This window comes from Kogia breviceps, chromosome 2, assembly GCF_026419965.1.
Source record: "Kogia breviceps isolate mKogBre1 chromosome 2, mKogBre1 haplotype 1, whole genome shotgun sequence".
Lineage (NCBI taxonomy): Eukaryota > Metazoa > Chordata > Mammalia > Artiodactyla > Physeteridae > Kogia > Kogia breviceps.
In genome coordinates this window covers 33,981,360-34,004,797 of record NC_081311.1, presented here as the reverse complement: position 1 = coordinate 34,004,797, position 23,438 = coordinate 33,981,360, and the positions used below count along the sequence as shown (strand labels likewise).

Genomic DNA, 23,438 nt, shown 5'->3' with positions numbered 1-23,438 from the left:
TGGGTTAATATAAAAGGATATGATAAACGATGCAGATGAACATCCAGATGGAAGAGATGCACAGGGCAAGGTTTGTGGGAAGAGGCTCAGAGCTTCCACGCCCTCTCCACACACACCACTCTCCCAGTACTTCCATGAGTTCACCAACCCGGAAGCTCCCTGAAACCCATGCCTTGGGGATTTTATGAGACTTTTATCATGTAGGCATGATCAACCATTAACCCAATTTCCAGCCCCTCTCTGAAGAATAATGGGGGGTTGGGCTGAAAGTTCCAGCTTCTAATCATGGCTTGGTGACCAGCCTCCATCCAGGGGCCCACCAAGTCACCTCATTAGAACAAAAGACTTTCTTATCACCCAGGAAAGCTAAGGGACTTAGGAGCTCTGTGTCAGGAACCAGAGTCAAAGACCAAATATTAGAACAAAAGATGCTCACAAGTGCCCTTATCACTTAGGAAATTACAGGGGTTTTAGGAGCTCTGTGCCAGGAACCAGAGACAGAAATATATATTCTATTATTTCACAAGGACCAAGCTGCCCTTTTGTTGAAGCCTCTTCAACTCTACCAGAAAGTTTCATTACTTGCATATGACCGGGTCACAGGATCTTTTTAAGTTGGGCAAGGGTGATGATCACCTTCTAGATTGGCCACTCTCATGAAATCCTCTCAGCAGCTGCACAAATCTGCTCATCTCACTCTCTTCCTGGACTCCTGGTTGCTTGAACTGTGGGTTTATCCTTGGCATCTCAGGCTCCTTTCCTGCTTTTTAATTTTGTTGGGGTTTTGGTTTATATAATTCATTTCTGTTTTTATTACATTTGTGACACAAACCATTCTGGGTTTAATTATTTGGAGCAAAGAAAATGAATTCAGTTTTGTATTTCAGTTTTAAAAAGCTATTCTTTCATACTGTTGACATATACCTTGGGCAGTAAATATCACTGGTTCTTTGTTTCTATATTTTGCTTTTATTTTAATTAACTTTATGACATAAGCTTCTTTACCTGTTTGTGTTTAATTATTTGGAGTAAAGAAAACTAATTTGGTTTTGCATTCTAGTAGCTAAAGAGTTTTTCCTTTACACTTTGCTGGGCTTCTTCCTTTCCCTTCCCCTTTTCCCCTCTATTATTAATGTTTAGAGCAAAGAGAAGGGTCGTGGACTTAAATTGTGTTCTGGTGATGGAACAAGGAGGAACTGCGATTGCTGAGAAACCACAACATTTCCGCCTAACCGCAATTCCAACTGAATCTTCAAGAGCCATCGGTAACTACTCAAGGCCAGAATGACCCATGCGTTTCCATGGAGGCCTTTGGGTGGTTTCTAGGCATTCTCTGGCATGATCCTGGCAGTAAATAGTACGTAAGCTACTCCACCTCTCCCCCTACCTGCTCCTCTTTTCCCTTTTTCTTAACTTGTCTTTAAGATCTATTATGATTCCTGGACTTCAGAGGTGATGGTGCTGTGGAGTGGACAGACTCAGGCCAGGACCCTGCTGACTGGACGAACCTGTTGTTTTTGACTCAGTGTCTCTTTAACAAGTAAAAAACAAACCAATATTAATTTACACTGCATGATCCCACAACATGAACCCTTCTTGGAATGCAGGGTAAGTAAGGGGAGGACAGCAGCCTGAGGAAGCCTTTTGGGCAGGGGAGAGGGGTAGGATGGGGTGGAGGAACCCGCAAGGAGAGGCCATAAGCAGGCGGGCATCAGTTAGCTGGCTGCCCTGGCAAACAATTCAGATTTCTGGAACATCTAAGGACCAACCCAGGATTCTTAGAAATAGCTGGAGAAGAGGTGGTATGTGTGTGTCTATATATAAAATAGTGGAGTATCATTCAGCCACAAGAAAGAAGGAAATCCTCTATTTGCCTGACAATGTGGATGGACCTGGAGGGCATTATGCTAAGTGAGATAAGTCATACTGAGAAAGACAAATACTGTGCTATATCACATATATGTGGAATCTAAAAAAGCTGAATTCATAGAAGCAGAAAGTAGAATGGTCATTACTAGGGGTTGGGGGAATTGAGGAGATGCTGGTCAAAGGGTACAGACTTGCAGTTAGAAGATGAATAAGTTCTGGAAATCGAATGCACAACACTGTGATCACAGTCCATAATACTGTATTATACATCAATACTTTAAAGTTGCTAAGAGACTAGATCTTAAAAGTTCTCACCACAAAAAATGACAGCTCTGTGACATGACAGAAGTGTTAGCTAACAGTAGGGTGGTATTCATACTGCAATATAAAAATGCACCAAATCAACACACTGTACACCTTAAACTTACACAAATGTTACATGTCACATGTCAATTTTTTTTAAGTTCAAAAATAAAAAAATAAACTATCATGATTTATCAAAAAGAAAAAACAACAGTCATAATAATGGTATAGGATGTGCCAGAAACAATTCAGTGAGCAACAGAGACAAGGTTAATTTAATATCGGGATATCCATCACACACAACACACAAGCTAACAAATCTGTACTGCAGATGTCAATTAACTGACAAGGGAAAAAATTAAGCATTTAACTGTTTCATGATAAGAATATTATTTTTTTTGGTATTTACTGCCTTGAATTACTTACACTGACATTTGAATTTACTAGGAAAAAACTACATCTGTGGTTCTTTGCCATAAGAATCATGGATGTTGTGCATAAGTTGTCTCCATAGTGGGGAAAGAGCTGATTTTAAAAAAAAGAAAAAGAAACAAGGACCCACTGTATAGCACAGGGAACTATACTCAATATTTTGTAATAACCTATAAGGGAAAAGAATCTGAAAAAAAATATATATATGTATGTGTATATCTATATATATGTATGTGTATGTATATATATATATCTGAATCACTGTGCTGTACATCTGAAAACTAGCATGACATTGTAAATCAACCATACTTCAATAAAAATTTTTTTTAAAAAAAATAAAGAACAAGAAATAGTTGGTAAGGTGAACTTGGAAGACTTCCTTACTTTGAGGAGGAGTGGCGTCTCAGAGCTGCTGTAATGTGGGCATTAATATAAACATGCCCTCACATGCTGGGAAGCCTAAGATATGGCAATTACTTCTGAAAATGGAAGTGACTAGTGGTGGCTGCTATATCATTTGGAATGGCTCTTGTGGCCTCCTCCCCATGACACACCCAAGCCCAGTTAGCAAACAGGCCATTCAATTTGGGGGTATCACTGCTCTTGCTGGTTTTCAGTAGGGTAGTAACATCTCAAAGATAAAGCAAGTCTCATCACCCGCATAGGGCTGTGGTAGATACACCAAGAGGGTGTGGAGAGGCACTTGCTATGACTCCCATCTCTCCACCTCTGCCACAGCTGACCCTTCAGTCCCTGGATGCCCTCTTCAGGCCTGCTGGCTCAGGCAGGCCAGCACTAACCATCCCACCTCCAACCCTCTGTAACACCATTTCCCTACCACACACGGTCCACACTCCAACATTTACCTCAACAACCAGCAGGTCATCATTTGAAATGGGCTCAAGCTTTTTATCCGGGGGTGTCTTTTCAAGTAAAGTGCTTAATTCAACCAAGATTCTGCCTCTGTAGGCAACTCCTTCCCCCTGAAAGGCAACAGCACAGGATTATTCTTCTAGGCATGAACAACAGTGAAAAGATCCATCACTCTATTGGGGCTCATCCAGCTACAACTTTAAGTTTCTCCTTCCCAAAATGAATCAGTCAGCAACTCTCTCAGCTGGTCTTTGGCATCTGAAAGAAGAGCCAATGACTTCAGGAAGGATCCCAAAGAGAGCAAGGGCTGAAAGGGATCTTAGTCACGGCTGGTGTCAGAGGCTTTCGAGTCATGCTCGGATCCAGAAAGGGTTCCCTGATGCTGGGGTGGGAGTGGAAGGGGCTCGAAGTCTCCCTCACCCAACTTCAGCTCTGCATTTCTCTGCATTAACTTTGCTCCTTTCCTCAGAAAAGGGAGGCGGCCATGTTGGCAACCAGGGCAAGTCTCAGAGTAGCCAGGAAATAAATGAGGAAGATGTTCTGGGTGCGGCTGAGTGTATTAATTGTGGCTACTCCTCCCAATATACCAAGAAGTATAGGCAACAGAACCCTCTGGAGAGGAAGTGAAAGCTTCCACCTCCACCCCCACCCCCATCCCCAGGGCTTTCTCTCTACCCTAGCTCTTTTTTGGGCTTTGGGGGCTAACTAACAGACAGTACTTGGGCTTTTAACGTGGTGGAAAGACGACTTCCCATCTCTGGGCCTCCATGTCCTTGTCTATAAAATGAAGAGGTTGGATCGGATCAGGGATAGCAATGTCAAGCATGTCACCTCCAGTCTTTCAGCAAATTCCTAGAACATGGCATTGAATGGAATTCTGAGGTAGAACATTCGCTTTTTGGAAAGAGCCAACATTGATTACTGACATCTGCCTTAAGTCTAGGATGGGGGAATGGCCATGATATGCAATTGCCACATTAGATGATCTCCAGGATCCTTTCCTATTCTTGTGTTCTAGGACTCGAGGAGTATGAGACTTCCATCCTTCAACACTTGATCGGTCATCTGGTGGGTCTCTGGGGGTGGGGGGTCCCCTAAATGAGACTTGATTAATAACCATTAGAAGAAGGAATCACATTAATCAGTGCTCATTAATAACAAACCTTAATTGAAGAACTAACCTTTCCAGCATTTAGCTCATCATAGGGATCTGGGAATCCCGTGTACTCTCTGGGGCTTCCATAAAGGTTCAGATAACAAGGTCCAAAAGTTGGAACAAAGCCCACCTCTGTTTCTCCTGTATTGGCTGAGAGATAACATCATCATTAGTATTTTAGGCTTTTAACACTCAATCTGTTGAAATAAATATTAGTTATTAGTTAGCTGGGTAAGACTGTTTTCCTCCATTTTGTGAGTTAGTTGTATTAGTGCAAATTGTAAACACTTGTGAGAACTGCCATATTTCTTATCTTATTGCTATAAAACATTAAATAAAAAACATTTTCAGGGGGGAGTTCAGGTAAACTTACATTATTCTTACAAAAAGATGATGCTATTCAAATGAAAGAATAAGAAGTTGATCTTCACATTTTTTGCAAGTTTATAATTGGCACTGTAGTAAACATGTCATTGGCAACTGGGGTAAAGATTATAATTGTTTTGGGAAGTCATTTAAATGATGTATATCAGATTAATTTTATTTGTTCTCCAAAAACATCATTTAGTCTCAAGTAGTTAGTATAAATCTGGCAGATGATTTTTAAAATACAAGACATTTAAAATTTTTACATATAACAATGACCTGTCTGCCTACGATTATGACCATATGATATTCATAAGCAATGTGAAGTCTCCATTCATGACATTCTATCTCTGATGAGGATCCAATATGCTCCGTATTTCTGCTACCTGGTCTTAGCAAGAGCTACTCCCCAAGGAGGGGCACTGCAGGCAATGTAAGCAAATAGCGGAGTCAAAGGGAGACTGCAGGTGAAGATGGGGATGTATAATAGGAGCTGCCGCCAGCCATTTGAATGGCTCCCGTATGGAGGAGGGATGGACTTGCTTCCAAAAGCAGGGGAAGGACCACTGTTGGGAGCTACAAGGAAGCCAGCTTTGGTTCACTCAAAGTAAGGAAGATCTTTCTATGAATTACTGGTGTCAAACAATGGGACAGACTGCACTGGGAACAGAGGAAATGTTAAGGCCAAGACTTCAGCCTATCTTTCAGGATATGGTCAAAACGATTCCTTTATGGATGAGAAGTTGACCAAATGACCTCTATGGCCCTTTTCCAGCTCTGTGCTTAAAACTAAGGCAGAAAGGTAAATGTGAAGTGGCAGGTGAGCAGAATGCTGATTAATAAACAGTTGAGCAACCTGTATACACGTGTAGTTTGCAATCTTTTCCACCTTTTTGAGGCTCCTTTGCATTTTGAACTTCTATTAAGTTATCATTTTATATTTTAATTTTTGACCCTTAAATAGCTGCTTATCTCTGTAACTACACTATAAATTCCTTTGGTAGATGGGGTAAGATTCAAGCATGTTTTATCCTGACTCCCTAAGCACCTAGTCCTTGTTCTGTCTTGGAGTACTACAACATAAATATTTTTTGATTGGTTAAACAAATGAATGAAGGAGTGAAGTGTGACCAAATCTGCCAAGTTTGTTACAAACCTAAGGACTACTTAATATTCACATAAAGTCTGATTATAAGATAATGAGATTGATTTTTAAAAACAAATAAGAATGAGTCATTGTGCCAATAACATAAAGGCACATGATAAAACCTTAATTTTGCGCAGTTTGCAAACTTTCTTACATGCAGTATCTCTTTTCCCTCTCACTACGACCTTGGGTGGTTAGCATGGCAGGGATTACCATGTTTATTTGAAAGCAAACAAATGTCTCTAAATCACAAAGCCTTCATCTATTAGGGTAACAACATCTGCCCTGACAGGGTTGTAAGATTAAGCGTGAGCAAACTTGCAAAGAACGGCGAGTGCTGGGCAAACCCAAGGACATGTTATGATCCTGCATAGTTGGAAGATGAAGACCATAAACAACAATAACAGAAAAGTGTTATACAATTATTTGCAATGAAGCCAGGATAGTATGCATCTAGGGGAAAACATGAGGCATGTAGCAAAGCCTGGTTAGCACATTTGTTTAAACTTAGCTTTGCAGGACAACCATACAACACTAATACAAAAATTGTTACTACTAGCAAAACTATTTTTAAGACAGCAAAATGTAAAAAAAAAAAAAAAGCTAAAGGCAATCAATTGATAAGTTCTTAATAAGATAATAATAAACAGAAAGATCTAGAAGATAGCAAAATTACAAAGCATAAACCTGTGTATGATGCAGCCCCAGATCCCGAAGATGAGATATCTACATAGTAAAAATACAATTGGTTAAACAACAAGAGAAACATGAACTTTATAAAAGAGACAGTGAAAAAGTTAATCAAATGCAATGCTAGGTAAGTGGTTTGGCAACACCAGAAAAATCCCAAATCCAGACTCAAATCACATCACCCTTTTGTAATGTACACAAATGTCACTGGTTAAATACAAAATGGCTCAAGACTTCTGTGACACCCGGCAGCACCGTCATGCATGAAATAACCCAATCTCATCAGCCCCAAGGCAGTGAAGCATCAGAGAAGTAGCTTCCCACCGTCAAAGGAGGCCTGGGGAAGTTACCAACATTCCATGATTTTAATAAAGCATTTACTTGTCCTGTGTCTAATCTAGCTGGGACTAAGACCAGATAATCCAAGTTAATTTAGTCTAAGGCTGTGTGAGCAAAGGTTTATAGTTTAAGGTACATTCTCTGTTTCTTTCAGGGTGGGGAGGTTGGCGGCTGCTCATTGTTATTTTGAGACCCTGTTACTGACTGTCCGCAGGGCCTGCGTGAGAGAAGGCATCAGAGACAGGAGCTGACACTGTTTGTAACAATTCATCTTCACTTGTGGTGGATGTTAACCACCATATCACTAAGAAAAATGCTTATTCCACTATTTCTTGAATAATTATTTTTAGGTAATTATTTAATGACCTTCTGCTAAATTAAATGAATTTAAGTAATTTTTACCCTCCCTCCCATATAGTTATAGCATGATTTTAATTACTCTATTGGTTGCCTTTAACCAATAAATTTAATCTAGTCTTTAACCAATTTTTTTTATCTAACCAATGATTTAATCTAACCTTTATATCTGCATCCCTCACTTGATAAAAAGAGGCTAATAGGGGCTTCCCTGGTGGCGCAGTGGTTGAGAATCCGCCTGCCGATGCAGGGGACACGGGTTCGAGCCCTGGTCTGGGAGGATCCCACATGCCGCGGAGCAGCTAGGCCCGCGTGCCACAACTACTGAGCCTGCGCGTCTGGAGCCTGTGCTCCGCAACAAGAGAGGCCGCGACGGTGAGAGGCCCACGCGCCGCGATGAAGAGTGGCCCCCGCTTGCCGCAACTAGAGAAAGCCCTCGCACAGAAACGAAGACTCAACACAACCAAAAATAAATATATAAATAAATAAATTTAAAAAAAAAAAAAAAAAAAGAGGCTAATAGCATGCCTACCCTTCCCCACCTCTCCCCTTCCTTTTTTCACTTCTAAGCTCTATCTTCTGTACTTTTACATTGTAAGAGGCGATGACATTCACCTTCTGTTTAGAGCCTTGACTACAGGTTTAACAAAAACAAATTTTAAACAATTAATAGTGTTCACATTATAACAACACATCACAATAAGTATTGTTCTCTGCAGAGAAAAGGAGAGTTGTAATTTCATTCCTTTGTACAGGTCCAGCAGCATGGTTCCCTATGCCACTTAGCAGAGAATGTTTAGATGGAATCTCTTCCTCACTTTCTATCATTTGCTTAAAATAATGCTACACCTGACTTTATATTTGGACTACTGTCTTCTTGGTTCAGCTCTTTATTTTTCTTGGAATTTCTAACGCCTTTTTTTCCCTTCTTCTTGAGAGAGGAAATCTATATCTTCTTCATCAAATCTCTATTATGTTTCAGGTTCTTGGTCATACTATCTATTGCTTGGCTTACAGTATCTTTTTAAAAACCTATAAAGTCCTCTCTTAAACAAGATAAGGATGAGAGGACCCTTAGGTTTCCTAAAACAAAATTTTGTCTCAAATTCTCTCACTTTACTCACTGTGTTTAATCTACTGGTATTTACAAGAATTTTATTTTGGTAACAAACAATAAGCTGCTCATATTATTAATATGTTAACACTAAATTTTTTCTTACCGTCTTAATTTATTTCCTTCATTCCCTATTACAATTTCAGACCATAATACCAAGTATAGGCAATTAGTTCTCAGTATGAAAAACAACAAAAGGTATATTGGTTATTGATGCTTGTTAGCATAAAATGCATAAAAACAAAATGCACATTATCTGGAGTGGACAGGACATGGTTCAGTGCCATTTGACCTTGTTCCTGCCAAGGAAGTCAGTAAAGAAGGGAACTATCTTATATTTGGGTGGACTGGTGTCAATGCCACTCTTAAAAAAAAAAAGGTACCCTCCGTATTGATGCTCAAAAATTTGTAAAACAGCTACTGGGAAAGAGTTTTTGGATTGAAGCAAGAAAGCAACAAATTTTTTAACCCAGATAATTGATAGTTACCTCAATTATTAATTACTAATCAATTGTTTTGCTGCCCACCATCAAAACATCACTGAAATGGTTCACTAGGCTCATCACATTTGGCTTCTCAGAAACCAAGTCCAGGGCTTCCCTGGTGGCGCAGTGGTTGAGAATCCGCCTGCCGATGCAGGGGACACGGGTTCGTGCCCCGGTCCGGGAAGATCCCACATGCCGCGGAGCGGCTGGGCCTGTGAGCCATGGCCGCTGAGCCTGCGCGTCCGGAGCCTGTGCTCCGCAACGGGAGAGGCCACAACAGTGAGAGGCCCGCGTAGCACACGCACAAAAAAAGAAACCAAGTCCATTGCCAGGTGGCTACCCCAGTTCATTCCTTCTCCAGAAGCTCTCCACCCTGTCTTGTTCCTGCTCTGCTGTGTGACTCACCTTCCACTTCCCCACCAGAGGCAGCAATTTTAGAGAGGTGCAGATACGTTGTCCCAATGACATCATTTTTGGTAAGACGGTCCCTGTATAGAAGAACAGGTTAAGACCTCCACCTATGAAGACAGATCTTCGTTTCAACAATAATAAGAGAGAGCTGGAAAAGACCCTAGACCTCAGAAATCTTCCTGTCCAGTGGGCCTCAAGCTTTACCGTACTTTAAAACCACTTGGAAACCACCACCACTCCCCACCCCTGCATCCCACACCACCTCTCATGTCCTTGTCTCAAATTCTCTCACTTTACTCAATAAAGTGAGACTTTAGTGAGTCTGACTTTTGAGACCATTCTGATGCAAATGGTCCTCCAAGCACCCTCTGAGAAAAGTTGATCTAGTCGGACAACTCATTTCAGTTATGGAAACTGAGATTTTTACAGAGGTCAAGGGATTTGCCTATAGCCACACTCAGTACTGTTGTCATAAAGTGAATGGATCAGTTGCAGGCAGATAACATGATGAGGGTAATAAAAATCTCATTACATAGAATAAGTGTATGTATCTTATTTTATCATGTTCATACTGACTACTATGACGGTTTAACAATGACAGTGGGCTATTTCTAGGGGTGCTTCATAGGGAAAAAAATTCCCTTTCAATTCAAACATTTTTTGAACATCTACTATGTGATAGATGCTATTTTTCTGACTTCATTTGCTTGCCTATAACCTAAATCTTAACTATATGGTTGGGATAAGTTTGCCCACTACAAGTACCTACAACTTGGTATATATTTCTGTGAGTATCTTAGAGAGTCTGTGAGCCTAACATGAAATGGTCTATAGCTGGGCACGTAGTACATGTAACACACAAGGTTTATATTGATAACATCCTGTTTAATTCCTTCTCTTCTTTATTCCATCTAGTGTCACACCCACTCTAAAGTTTAGGACCCCATGGGGGGGAAGAAAGTTTCATTCAGTATTTTGAGGAAAGCTTATACTATAGTATATTATTATGTATGTTATAGCAATATTATATGTTATATATAATATTATACATTACATAGTATAATAATATTGGGTTATAGAAAGTGACTAATTAAACACAGTATACATGAGAAAAAATTATTTTTAGGTAGTAAGCCACATACGTGGGGTTTGCGTTCTCTCTGTCCATCCAGAAGAATCTGGACTACATTTAAAGAATCCTTAGCTTTCCCTCAGTTGTGTAAATACCCTACAGCGTATGTAACCAAAGATCTGGATCTAAGGATTCCCCAGAAAAACAGGGTCTCTCTGTACATCCTAGTCTACTATTGCTTTGGAGAGGGCAGACGAGGTCAGGGAAAAAACCCCACCATTTGTTGTGACCACGGGCAACTCTGGGATGGCTCAGCTAGCAAGAAGCCCACTGCAGAGTCTGTAGGCCAGAGTGCTTACCTGATCTATGTAGGGTCCAAGCCCACACTCCTGACAGTTCCTGAGGCCCCTGGAGCACCTTCAGAGTGTCAACTAGGGGTCCCAAGTAACTTAAAATGAGCTCATCCTCATCAGAAGGGGCATTTTGGCCTCAGGCCCCTTCACGACCCTCAATGAACTGTGATGTAGTTACTGAACAAAGAAAGCCTTCTCCCCTCTTCCCAAAGTGCCTTGTTGCCATAGTGCCAAGAGGGTACGAACATGAAACTCAAATACTTTTAGCCAAAGGAAAAACTAGGGCCAGACAGGATGCGGACCCAACTGGGTCTCTAATTATCTGTGTGACTGTGGGTAAGTCACCTGACTTCTCTGAGCCTCAGTCTTTGTCTGTAAAATGAACTAATCATAGTCTCTATTCCACAGGGTTACTCTAAAGACTAAATGGGATAATATAGGGAAGGCAAGAGGCATAGCACCTGGCACTTAGCAGTGCTCAAAACACAGCAGCTAACATCATAATAAACACTGATGATGATGATGATGATGATGGTGGTGGTGATAGTGGTGATAATGATGCCGGTGCCAATGATGATGCTATTTACCATTTCCACTCTCAGGGAGCTAAGGGCTGTCTATTGAATGCCCCATCCAACTAGAACATACCCAAGAATGGCCTCATTATGGCCAATCGTTGCTAGGATGCTGGTCTAGTACAAAGTCCATCAAAAAATTTCAATGAATTTTCTTTGCATTCAGATAGGGAGCTCTGCCTACTTTCCTTTCTAACAATAACAAAGAATAGCTCTCAGAATGTTTTGGTGATTCTTCCCAAGAAATAGTTTACTCCATTTCTGAAGTCTATTTTGGACAGCCTAATGGTATGTAAAGCCTTGATTTCTTATCTCGATTTCTTGTCTTATATTCAGCTCGTTTTTCCTTCCTTTTGTTTGTGAGCAGTTGAACCAAGATATCCAAAGCTTTTCTGTAACAACCACTATTATTATTTTTAAAGAAAACACCCAGTTCTAGGAGCAGTGTACCCCTTCCCTCTGAAAGAAAAGCAAATGTCCTGAAAAGTAAGAGTTAGACCATCTGAAGTAATGTTTCTCAATATCCAAATATTTAATTCTTTAATTTTGAATTAGACACAAGTCCTTTTTAACTCACCAGTCATATATTGTTAGTTTTATTTTTTCACACACTGAAGGAAACTGTTAAACAGAAAAAAAAAAAAAGCGGTTATTTCTCAACTTATTCAATAACAAAGTATTCTTACTTTTTTCTAAAAGCAAAGAAAGTCAAACCTTGATCTGAAGACTGATGACTTGATTCCACTCAGGGTTTGCATTTTTCTCAATTATATTTGTGCAAACCTGTACAATTACCAAAACAAAACAGTAGGTATTCAAGTTTCTTAATTTCAAAAAGTTTACAATACATGCATACTGGATTATGACTCTAGCAGTTTACTTATAAGTTATAGACTTGGTATCCTCGTTAAAGTTTATTTTTCTTGATAAAAATTTGGTAAAATATGACACGGGTTTAACATTGATCTTTGCTGCTTCTTTGCACAAAAAGCTAGTTTTCAATTGCCAGATTACTAACATTGGATTAGTGTAATGATGCAAGACTTAATATTTAGTGAGCACTTGTTACACGTTGTCTAATAAGCATCTCTACACTAACATGTCTGTCTACACTAACAGATCTTTTGATCCTGCCCACCAGCCCTTCTCCCTGCTCCCCAAACTGGCTGCTCTTTCCACTGCTGTTCACAAGGGTGTTTAGGCTTGAACCAGAGTCAGCCACAACCCCTCTCTTCCCTTCACATGCCTCATCCAATCCATTAGTAAATGTTGACACCCCTATTGTCACCCCATCTTCCCCCAGATGCCTGCGGCTGGTCCCCATCTGGATCCGCACTTCCTCTCCTGCCTCCTCACTTTCACGTCACTCCTGTGTAACATCTTCCATCAGCTCCCCAGGTATGCTTGCAGTCCTGGTTCATATTCTGCCTGCCCCCCTCACCCCACCTCTTTGAGCTCATCTCAGTTTCGTCCCTTGCTCACTCCACTCCAGTCATGTTGGCATTCTTTTGCTGCAAATGTGTATCCTCCTTGGGGCCTTTACATCTGCTCTTCCTTCTACCTGGAAACCCCCCTCCACCCCCAATATGCCTGCATTATCCAGGCCTCTGCTCAAATGTCACTTCCTCCAAGGTGTCCCACTTGATAACCTAGCTGGATACGCCTCCAACACCCCGCCCATCACTTCTTGTCCGCTGCTTTATTTTCTGCGGAGTACTTAGCACTAACTGAAATTACAAAACTTCTTATTTGCTTGTTTATTGTTGTCCCTTCTGTTACAAAGTAAGGTCCATGAGCGCAAAGACTGTCTCGCTCACTTCTTTATCCCCTGCTCGTGGGACAGCATCTGATACTTAGTAGGCTTACCTGTTTAATTCCAGAATTAATTAACTCTTTCAACAATCCTATGAGATTATAAGCATCCTCACATATAGCTCAGGAAACTGAGACTCAGAGGTTAAGAAACTTGCCTTCACTCCCTATGGACAGGGGTCAAGTCTGAATTTAAATCTGGCCTCATTTAGCTCCAGAACTGAGAACTTTTCTGCCATCTCCCACTGGCTCTCCTAGGACATAACCCAGTCTGTGTGTGCAGTTTGCCAAATCTCACTTTCACATGGTTCAAATACATAGAAGATGCTACTTTCTCATGCCCAGAACTATCCGTGGTACATCATTATTCTAAATACTATGGAGGGCTTCCCTGGGGGCGCAGTGGTTGAGAATCCGCCTGCCGATGCAGGGGACACGGGTTCGTGCCCCGGTCCGGGAAGATCCCACATACTGCGGAGCGGCTGGGACCGTGAGCCATGGCCACTGAGCCTGTGCATCCAGAGCCTACGCTCCGCAAAGGGAGAGGCCACAACAGTGAGAGGCCCGTGCACCACACACAAAAAAAATAAATAAATAAATACTATGGAATCCCACTCTCCAATCTTAGACCATCTCTGTAGGTAAAAGTGGTAGTTACAGGTGTTCCTACACCAAGAGTCCCCCAGCTTTTCTCAGAGGACTGGGATGGGGTTCCCCTGCCTGACTGTCTAGCTTCTGCAGCTCAGTGGAGCATGGGTGGTGAGGAACATGACAGGAGTGGGCAGCTGGGTACTGGGGGCTGTCCTCTACCACATTTACCAGGGATCATTATTGTTGGCTAGGGACTTCACCTAGTAGTAAGATAATGCTTAGACCTGGGAAATCACTTCCGCTATTCTAATCTTCCAAAAGACTGAATACTTTGAGTCCTGTATACTTTCCACTCCACTGGAGGAGTCTGGCATGTTCAGACTCAGATAATCTGTGTTTCTGCGCAGTTCCCAGCTCATCGGGGGGCTAATTTAACAAAGAATAAGCAAGAAATCACTCCAAGGAAAGCACGGCGTTTTAAAAATGTGTTTCTAGAGGCATGTGCATTTAGATCACATACAAACCTTTTTTCCAGCAAAAGAAACTTCTACAAAAGGATCCACTAGGTTTTTCTTATCTGCACTGCCTCCAAATATTTCCTTTACTGTCTGTGAGAAGGCATCATCCACTGGAAAGCAACATGTCACACAGCAGAAATTAAATTTGATTCTCTTAAAAGAACAGAAATCACTCAGCAAAATTAAACATTTTCTCCTGCACAGAAAAACAGTTGCAACAAGAATCATTCTCAAAAGTAGCAAGTACCAGAGGCACTGGATTGCAGAAATCCTTTTTGTCTTAGCTGAGAGAAAGAGAAAATCAAAAGGAGAGCCTTGAAAAAGAAATCAATAAATTATTATGTTGAGACTCAACCATTTATTGAGGAAAACAGTAGAATAAAGAAAGTCCATCCAAGTGGGGTAAGAGGCAATTCAAAAACTCAGGCCAGGGCTTCCCTGGTGGCGCAGTGGTTGAGAGTCCGCCTGCTGATGCAGGGCGCACGGGTTCGTGCCCCGGTCCGGGAAGATCCCACATGTCGCGGAGCGGCTGGGCCCGTGAGCCATGGCCGCTGAGCCTGCGCGTCCGGAGCCTGTGCTCCGCAACGGGAGAGGCCACAACAGTGAGAGGCCCGCGTACCACAAACAAAAAAAAAAAAAAAAAAAAAAAAAAAAAGTACAAAAACTCAGGCCTAGTTTCAATTTGGAAAAGTTTCCTTAGGTCAGCATGTAGGCTTTATCTGACTTTTTCTTAGAAATTCAAGGAAATTTGGCATAATCATAAATATTATGTTTAATCAACTACAAACAGCAGGCCTCTGTTTTAACAAACTTAAAAGTGAACAGAGTTCAGCTGAATAGGCCCAAGTAGTCCATATAATGTGAGGTTTAATTTAGTCACTTCATTTAAGATATTTCTGAGGGAAAGATGGTCTGGGGAGGCAGTAGAGGGTGTTTAACAAGGTGTGGGGGGGTTCCCCAGGAAAGTAGCAAAACCTGAAGCGCTCCATGGCCTGTACAGTGGGTGCTGCCTCCTGGGGACTGGGAGAGGGGTCCCAGGGCCCAGCAGGAAACAGACAGGCCAGGTTAGGCAGAGAGGATGCTTGGTCCTCAGCAAGGACAAAGGAGTAATTGGACTAGACTCTGCGAATAGAATCACTCTAAGCAATTCTCTTAAATGCATCCAATCTCTTAATATAATAATGACAGACTTCTAGTTATTGGCACGTAACCACCTTTTGCTCAGCCATTTTTAATAATCAGATAGCAAACACATTTATTTGTTTATAAAATTTCAGTTTCATTTGGGATGAAAGGAGTTGGCAGTGCTGACTGCTGAACTCTGTTTGGTATTCTCTAGAATAAGGGGAAGATGGGGAACCCTGAAGAGAAAAGGGATGGAGATGAATGGGCCAGTGGCTCCATAATGGCCATGGGTCATGACCAATAGGCTGCCCCATGAACCTGTTTGGGTAGCTTTCAGTGGGACCAAAATGAACGAAAATAACTCCATGAAGGGCTTTAAAAAGAAAGACAGGGACTTCCCTGGTGGCACAGTGGTTAAGAATCCGCCTGCCCAGATGCTTTGTGACCACTTAGAGGGGTGGGATAGGTAGGGAGATGCAAGAGGGAGGAGATATGGGGACATATGTATACGTATAGCTGATTCACTTTGTTATAAAGCAGAAACTAACACACCATTGTAAAGCATTTATACTCCAATAAAGAGGTTAAAAAAAAAAAAAAAAAGAATCCACCTGCTAATGCAGGGGACACGAGTTCGATCCCAGGTCCAGGAAGACCCACATGCTGCGGAGCAACTAAGCCCATGCGCCACAACTACTGAGCCTGCGCTCTAGAGCCCGTGAGTCACAACTACTGAGCCCACGCACTGCAACTACTGAGCCCACACGCCTAGAGCCCGTGCTCCGTGAGAAGAGAAGCCACCGCTATGAGAAGCCCACACACCACAACGAAGAGTAACCCCTGCTCCCTGCACCTAGAGAAAGCCCACGCGCAGCAATGAAGACCCAACACAGCCAAAAATATATAAAATTTTTTTTAAAAAAAGAACGGAGGCCTACTGTAGTCAGGAAGTTATTATCCTAAACTACTGCTAAGAAAGGCAATTAGCATATGCTTCAGTTAATGTCTCCTTCAAAAAATTCTTTAAAAAAGAAGAAGAAGAAGAAGAAAGACATACAGCAGCAGCACCAGTCACAATTCAAAGTATGATTTTAACACATCTAATCACGCAGATAGCCGACAATCCTGGGGCAGGATTAAATCGATACGTACTCTGGGGGATGTCCTCCGCTCGGTAGATCTTCAGCAGGAAGGTCACCCATCGGAGGGTGATGCCAGCAGGGAGTAACAAGTTACTCTCCACGTCATCACTGTCATTACCCTGATCTTGTATCTCAGGCTATTGGGGACACAAGAGGACAAATTATACACACAGGAAAGCAGAACTTGAAGAAGCCAAATTGGTGCTTATAAAATAAAACCAATCAGAACTGTTTTCATTAGGATTTCCTGTGTTTTGGGCTTAAGAGTTCAGAACCAATTCAACCTCAAAACTGCTCTGCATAGGGAGGGTGGGAGAGAGGGTGATGCAAGAGGGAAGAGATATGGGAGCATATGTATATGTATAACTGATTCAGTTTGTTGTAAAGGAAAAACTAACACACTATTGTAAAACAATTATACTCCAATAAAGATGTTAAAAAAAAAAAAAAACTGCTCTGCAAAATCAATGCTCATGTTTCTTTGATCAATACACTACAAGAAAATAATGTGTCCTTTTGTAACCTTCTGAGCACTAAATAGTAGAGAAAGAGAGATAGCTCCTGAAGTTCTTCTAATTTCTTTCTGGCCACTGGCTTGCTGCCCAATTTTCTAGAATAACAACTGTCCCCTTAGGTAGCGATGGCTGATTGTGCAAGGGAGCCATGCTCTGTAGATGCAGTGATGCAGGGAAGTCTTAAAAACACACGTATCTTTACTGAATGAAAAACCCACTCATAGACACCAGGAAGGAGCCTAAGGGAGCTGGAATAATAATTCTGTCATGAAGAAAAGAACAACTTCCGGAAAATTGGAGGAACTGGAGGGTTGGAGTTACTGACTGAAAGCTGTGCTCCATTTCACAACTACTGGTGCCCACTGGCTTAACTCCTAGTCCTCTTTTTTAGTGAAAACAATGTAGAGGGTAGAGAATTTGGGGCTCACGGGAGGCTCATCTCCGGTTCCCAGGACAAGCATGCTGACTTTCATGTAGCCTTTAGCACCCGAGCTGGTATCTTCAGGGTCATTGAGGAGAAGCCATTTTCTCATGACAGCGTGACCTAAAATAAAGAAGGTGTAAAAGGACAGGGATACTCTAAAGAGAAGCTGACAGGTCTGTGATTTCATCTGTGGTAAGATAAACAAGCATGTCCTCCAATGTGTCTTCATGACACGCCAAATTCCCCAGCTGAGATTCTATATTAATGTCCTCTGCTTTGCCCTAACTCCCCACCCACGTCCTGCCCTGGTGTGACTTAAACAAGACTCTAAGCTCTATTCACTGGTTTTATACGTTGATTTTGATAAAGTTAAAATGCCCTCAACAAAAGAGAGAAATTATCTATTTGTTACTATTTGGATGATTACCACTAAAAAAAAAAAAAGCCAACCATGCTAAACTGCTACTACCATAATTACCACTAAGTATCCTTTCCTCTTCTCAATCAAGAAAAACATTTTTTTGATTCTCCTTGATCCGTCAAATTTTCTAGATTCTCAGAGTCTTCAAGTTCAGGGGAGAACATTACTTACCAGGTTCATCATAAATGAATCCGATGTCAATCTGGTAAAAAAAATAATTTAAAGTAGTTCAAACAGATTTTAAAATCAGTTTTGTCACTTCTAGAAACCATTGTTATTATTACACTTAAAAATAAGGCTTTTGACTAGACGAATTTCTTTGAGATCCAACATTTCCATCTTACCCTCTCTGTATACCCAATGCCTGGCCTGATGTGTGACACATAGAAGGCTCTCAATCCATCTTTTTGAATGAATGAGCTAGTCTTAGAGCTGGAAGAGACATGGTGGCCAATGTGTCCTGGTTTGCTTGAGACTTTTCCAGTAGCACAAAAGTCTCACATTCTGTGGAACCTCTCAGTCTCAGGCAAACCTGGACTTTGGTCACCCTATGGGAAGTCACCTATCCAATATTCCTCCTCCTTTTTCTCCAACTGATTAATGCTAATACTAATACCCACTGATTGGGCACTTCAGTATGCCAAGTGCTGTGCTAGGTGCTTTATATATCCTATCTCACCTAGTCTTCACAATGATCCCATTTTACAGATGAAGAAACTAAGGATCATAGAGGTTGACATGTGGCTAGTTGGTGGCAGTGTATGAACACAGGTCTGCCAGACCCAGATCATCTTCTAGGACTTCTAATGACTGGGAGCTCCTTCCTTCAAGAAGCAGCCCAGGGCTTCCCTGGTGGCGCAGTGGTTAAGAATCCACCTGCCAATGCAGGGGACACAGGTTCAAGCCCTGGTCCAGGAAGATCCCACATGCCGAGAAGCAACTAAGCTTGTGCGCCACAACTACTGAGCCTGCGCTCTAGAGCCCGTCCTCTGCAACAAGAGAAGCCGCCGCAATAAGAAGACCGTGTACCGCAATGAAGAGTAGCCCCCGCTTGCCACAACTAGAGAAAGCCTGCACACAGCCACGAAGACCCAATGCAGCCAAAAAAAATAAATAAAATAAATTAAAATAAATTTTTTTAAAAAAAGAAGCAGCCCATTCCACGTAGAATTGCTGAGAAGGCACCAACCAAGTCTTTGTCGTTAACTGCAGTGTAAGTTACTTGGAAAAGCATCTTGATTCTCTTCCCTGGTTTGGCTTGCCTTTCATGCTCCAGGTTTACAGTAACTGGCTTTGTAGATAGAGCTCTGGGCCACTGGCAAGTGGAGCTGGGTAATGGGCTTCTTGCCACGGTCAAGCACCCTTCCCTTTGTAGCAGTGCACTGGCTTCCATCCACAGCAGGAACTCTGTGAAGGGCCCTGGTGTGCCAGTTTCTGGGCATCTTGCTTTAGGACGCTGGTAAGTGCTGTACTTTGGAAGTTGACTAGACCCAGGTCAGAGGACACTCAACTGGCTTCTAGCGCCCAGGGCATTCATGTCCAGCCTTCAACAACAATCATAGCATCAATGCCTTACACATAACCTTAAGATGTCACCAAGATGGGCATCCTGAGACCTGGCCAGGAATCAGATTCCTCATTATGAAAGTGCCCACCTTTGATATAAGTTGAATGAAACAGACAGTTGACACCCACCTTAAATTCCCCCATCAGACAGTCTGCCCGCAGAGAATGGGAATTATAAACCTGGAAGAAAGGAGAGCAGTGAAAAGATTATTGGCTTCATCTGGCAGTTAGTGAGCGCTACCCTCCTACTCCGTGGCCCCCTTACCCGAATGCTGATGACCTCATCCATCAATTCAGAAGGAGTCAGGTGGACATTGTAGAAAAATAACTGTAGAAACAAGAGAGAAAAATGTTTGAATGTCAGCAGGGGTAGTCTAAGGTTTAGTGGGATCTGATGCTACAATTTGAGGGGGCCTTCCTAAAAAACTGCAAGACACAACCCCAAATTCGGTGTGACCACAGGAACCCACTGAAGGACCTTGGAAAAGGCCCTCAGGTTAAGTGTCATGAGCTTCAACTTAACCTCTGCATGTCAGAAAAAGGAAAAAAAGTTAAGTAACAACTGTAGAGTTTTTTTAACTATAAATAAAATTGTTCATTTGGGACCAGATATCTAGTAGCTAACTAAAGATCTAAGGCAGGGACTTCCTGGTGGCTCAGTGGTTAAGAATCCACCTGTCAATGTAGGGGACACAGATTCGAGCCCTGGTCCGGGAAGATCTCACATGCCATGGAGCAGCTAAGCCCGAGTGCCACAACTACTGAGCCTGTGCTCTAGAGCCCACGAGCCACAACTACTGAGTCCGTGTGCCACAACTATTGAAGCCCACGTGCCTAGAGTCCGTGCCCCGTGAGCCCGTGCCCCACAACAAGAGAAGCCACCGCAATGAAGAGTAGCCCCCGCTCACTGCAACTAGAGAAAGCCTGAGCAGCAACAAAGACCCAACGCAGCCCAAAAATTAGTTAATTAATTAATTAAGGGAAAAAAAGAGATCTAAGGTATTTCATGTGCTAAGGCTTGCATGTCAGGAAAGTTGAGGTTAATTCTCTTCCATTTTTAGCGCTATTGTTTCTATCCAGTGACTCTAATTTTGTTCTTTCTAACAAAACACCTTTAAAGCCAACTCTGCCCATTAGATAATGTTAGGGCCTCAGTAGAGTCAGTAGAGACCACATTTTAACTCATTGTTACAGTTAAGTTTAAGGTTGATTCCTGGGAAATGAAAATTGGGTATAAAAAAGTTGTACCATAAAGCCAAAGTTTATGTGCTGATAAACTTTTGTCCTAAGAGAGAAAGACTGAGCATTTACTTAAACTGAGATTGTTTCTACATTTTACTTAGAAATATTTCAGGGCTTCCCTGGTGGCGCAGTGGTTGAGAATCCGCCTGCCAATGCAGGAGACACGGGTTCGTGCCCTGGTCCGGGAAGATCCCACATGCCGCAGAGTGGCTGGGCCCGTGAGCCATGGCCGCTGAGCCTGCACTCCGCAACGGGAGAGGCCACAACAGTGAGAGGCCCGCGTATCGCAAAAAAAAAAAAAAAAAAAAAAGAAATATTTCAAATTCACAGAAAAAAATGAAAATTGTAAATAAACACCATCTTTCACCTATGTTCACCAATTGTCATCATTTTGGGACACTAGCTTTTGGCTTTGTCACTTTTTTTTTTAAACTGAACTATCTAGAAGAAGGTACTAGATAACATAACACTTCACTCCTTAAAAATACATTTGCATGCATCTCCTAAGAGCAAGGATATCTTTTCATAAAACCATAATATAATTATCACACCCAAGAAATTTAACATAGTCATAGTAACATAGTCAATTTTCAAATTTCTACAATTTTCCTGAAAAAAGTTCTTTTTAGCTTTTTTTAAATCTAGAATAAAATAAATAAATAAATAAATAAATAAATAAATCTAGGATTCACTCAAGGGTCTTACGTTGTATGTGGTTGTTGTATTTTTTTAGTTTCCTTTTATCTAGAACAATACTCCTGGCTTATTTTTGTTGTTTGTTTATTTCTATCAAGACCAGTTGCTTTGCAGAATATCTCACAATCTGGATTTTTGTCAATTTTTCCTCATTGTTAGATTCAAGTTGACCATTGGACAAGAAATGACACAGATGATGCTGATTACTTACATTATATCACATCAGGACACACATGTCCATTTGTCCCATTATTGGTGATACCAAGTTTAATCACTTGGTTAAGAATATGTGTGTAAACTAGGGATTTTTTAGTAAAATCCTTTTATTGATTTATGAATTGGTCTGTGAATCAGTTATCTGATTCTTCCCTTTTACCAAGAGATCTAATCTCAAAAGAATTCATTAAAGTGGAAAATTCTGAGCTGGAGATTCCTGCAGAATGAGGTTGAATAAATATTTGTCCTGCATTATAAACACTTGGATGGGTCCTATGCTCTAGGCATCAAGCCGTTCCAAATCTCATCCTCCCTGCAATCTTGCCTTGTCCTCCAACGTGACTCTCTCCCAGCCTTTCCCGAAGTCCACTTCCAGTGCCCCATCTCCATATGCACCCACCTCTGTCTTAGCTTTGACACTACCTAGCTGCTTGCTGTTGCCTGCAATTCATCTAAGAACTTAGAGGTGAGAATAAGATGGGGCCTTTGAAAAGCTGGGGTCCAGGTTGAACAAAGGGAAAGAAACAGGAGCACCACATGGAAGAAACCGGTTCCTTTTGTGAATAGAGGTCAGAAAAAAACCGACACCAGAGCCAGGGCTGGGATTACAAACTGTAGGGAACTAAGAGGAACTGTGGTACCAAAGGCATGGCCTCAGAGACCAGAGCATGAGACCTAAGGAACCTCAGAAATGCTTCTCCTCAGCAGAGTAAGGCTGGACTCCGAAAAATTCCCCAAACTTATCATTTCTCTTCAGAGTCCTAAACGTGGAGTTCTGTGGCATTGAAGACAACTAACAAGGTATTCAGTATTTTTGAGGAGTGTTGCAGAAGAGGTCAACAGAACAGGCTATAACCTCAGTATGGAGGGAAAAAACCCTTTTTACTCATAATTGCTTTTTTTTAACCTATATTATTTTTATAGTCAAGTAGGTTTTGACACCTTTGAAAATCGGGTTACTTAGTTACATAGAGTCACCCCTCAGAGACATCTGCTAATTAAAAAGAGCAAAGGCAGGTGTAAGTGCTTTGTGCGCTCCATCAAAAGGGTTGCGAGGACCCATTAGAAAGGTCTCCCTCCAGAAGTTGTTGCAAAACCACCAGAAAGACACTGGCAGCTCTGAGAACCAGTGACAAAGCAGGCCACTTGACGTCCAGACCCAGTGGTTCTTAGCGCAGAACGTTTAACACCAGAACTTTGTACTGTGTGTGCACAGGTGTTCCCCTCCCACAGGGAACTGGGGAGAGGTGGGTGGAAGCCGGGAAGGTGCATATAAATAAAACAGACTCACAGAGCAGGACATGCATTCACCCGTTTACCTCATCAAAAAACGGATTGTTCCCTCGCTTGATTCTTGTTCGGTGGGTCTGGCCACAGACGTGGACTTTGACCACAGGCCTGATGTTGTTGCCACTTAACTGCCGGCCCTCGATCACCCAGACACGGATCTGCAAGCACAGGAGGGGAGTCGTCACTGAGCCTTTCCCAGCACGGCATGTAAGAGAATCCTCAGGTGTGGCCTCAGCTCATTCACCTGTCAGGACAGCTGAAACCAGGCCAGCACAGCTTTGCAATGTCCTGTGCTTGCAGACTGGGGGCAGCCACCTGCGCTCATTCTCGTGATGGGA

The 23,438-nt window shown here is 42.0% G+C and overlaps 1 protein-coding gene across 2 annotated transcripts in view; it reads right to left on the bottom strand.

The window, feature by feature from the left end:
- Positions 1 to 23,438, bottom strand: part of MYOF (myoferlin) — a 157,871-nt gene that overhangs the window by 79,276 nt on the left and 55,157 nt on the right. For both annotated transcript variants that reach the window (XM_059055428.2, XM_059055429.2), the window contains exons 7-19: positions 23,130 to 23,258; positions 19,922 to 19,984; positions 19,786 to 19,836; positions 18,262 to 18,292; positions 17,674 to 17,789; positions 16,741 to 16,867; positions 14,470 to 14,573; positions 12,257 to 12,325; positions 12,120 to 12,163; positions 9,537 to 9,619; positions 6,834 to 6,872; positions 4,659 to 4,783; positions 3,471 to 3,587 (exon numbers count right to left, since the gene is read on the bottom strand). In XM_059055428.2, the coding sequence (XP_058911411.1) occupies positions 3,471 to 3,587; positions 4,659 to 4,783; positions 6,834 to 6,872; positions 9,537 to 9,619; positions 12,120 to 12,163; positions 12,257 to 12,325; positions 14,470 to 14,573; positions 16,741 to 16,867; positions 17,674 to 17,789; positions 18,262 to 18,292; positions 19,786 to 19,836; positions 19,922 to 19,984; positions 23,130 to 23,258 (1,098 nt within the window). The remainder of the gene's footprint in view (positions 1 to 3,470; positions 3,588 to 4,658; positions 4,784 to 6,833; positions 6,873 to 9,536; positions 9,620 to 12,119; positions 12,164 to 12,256; positions 12,326 to 14,469; positions 14,574 to 16,740; positions 16,868 to 17,673; positions 17,790 to 18,261; positions 18,293 to 19,785; positions 19,837 to 19,921; positions 19,985 to 23,129; positions 23,259 to 23,438) is intronic.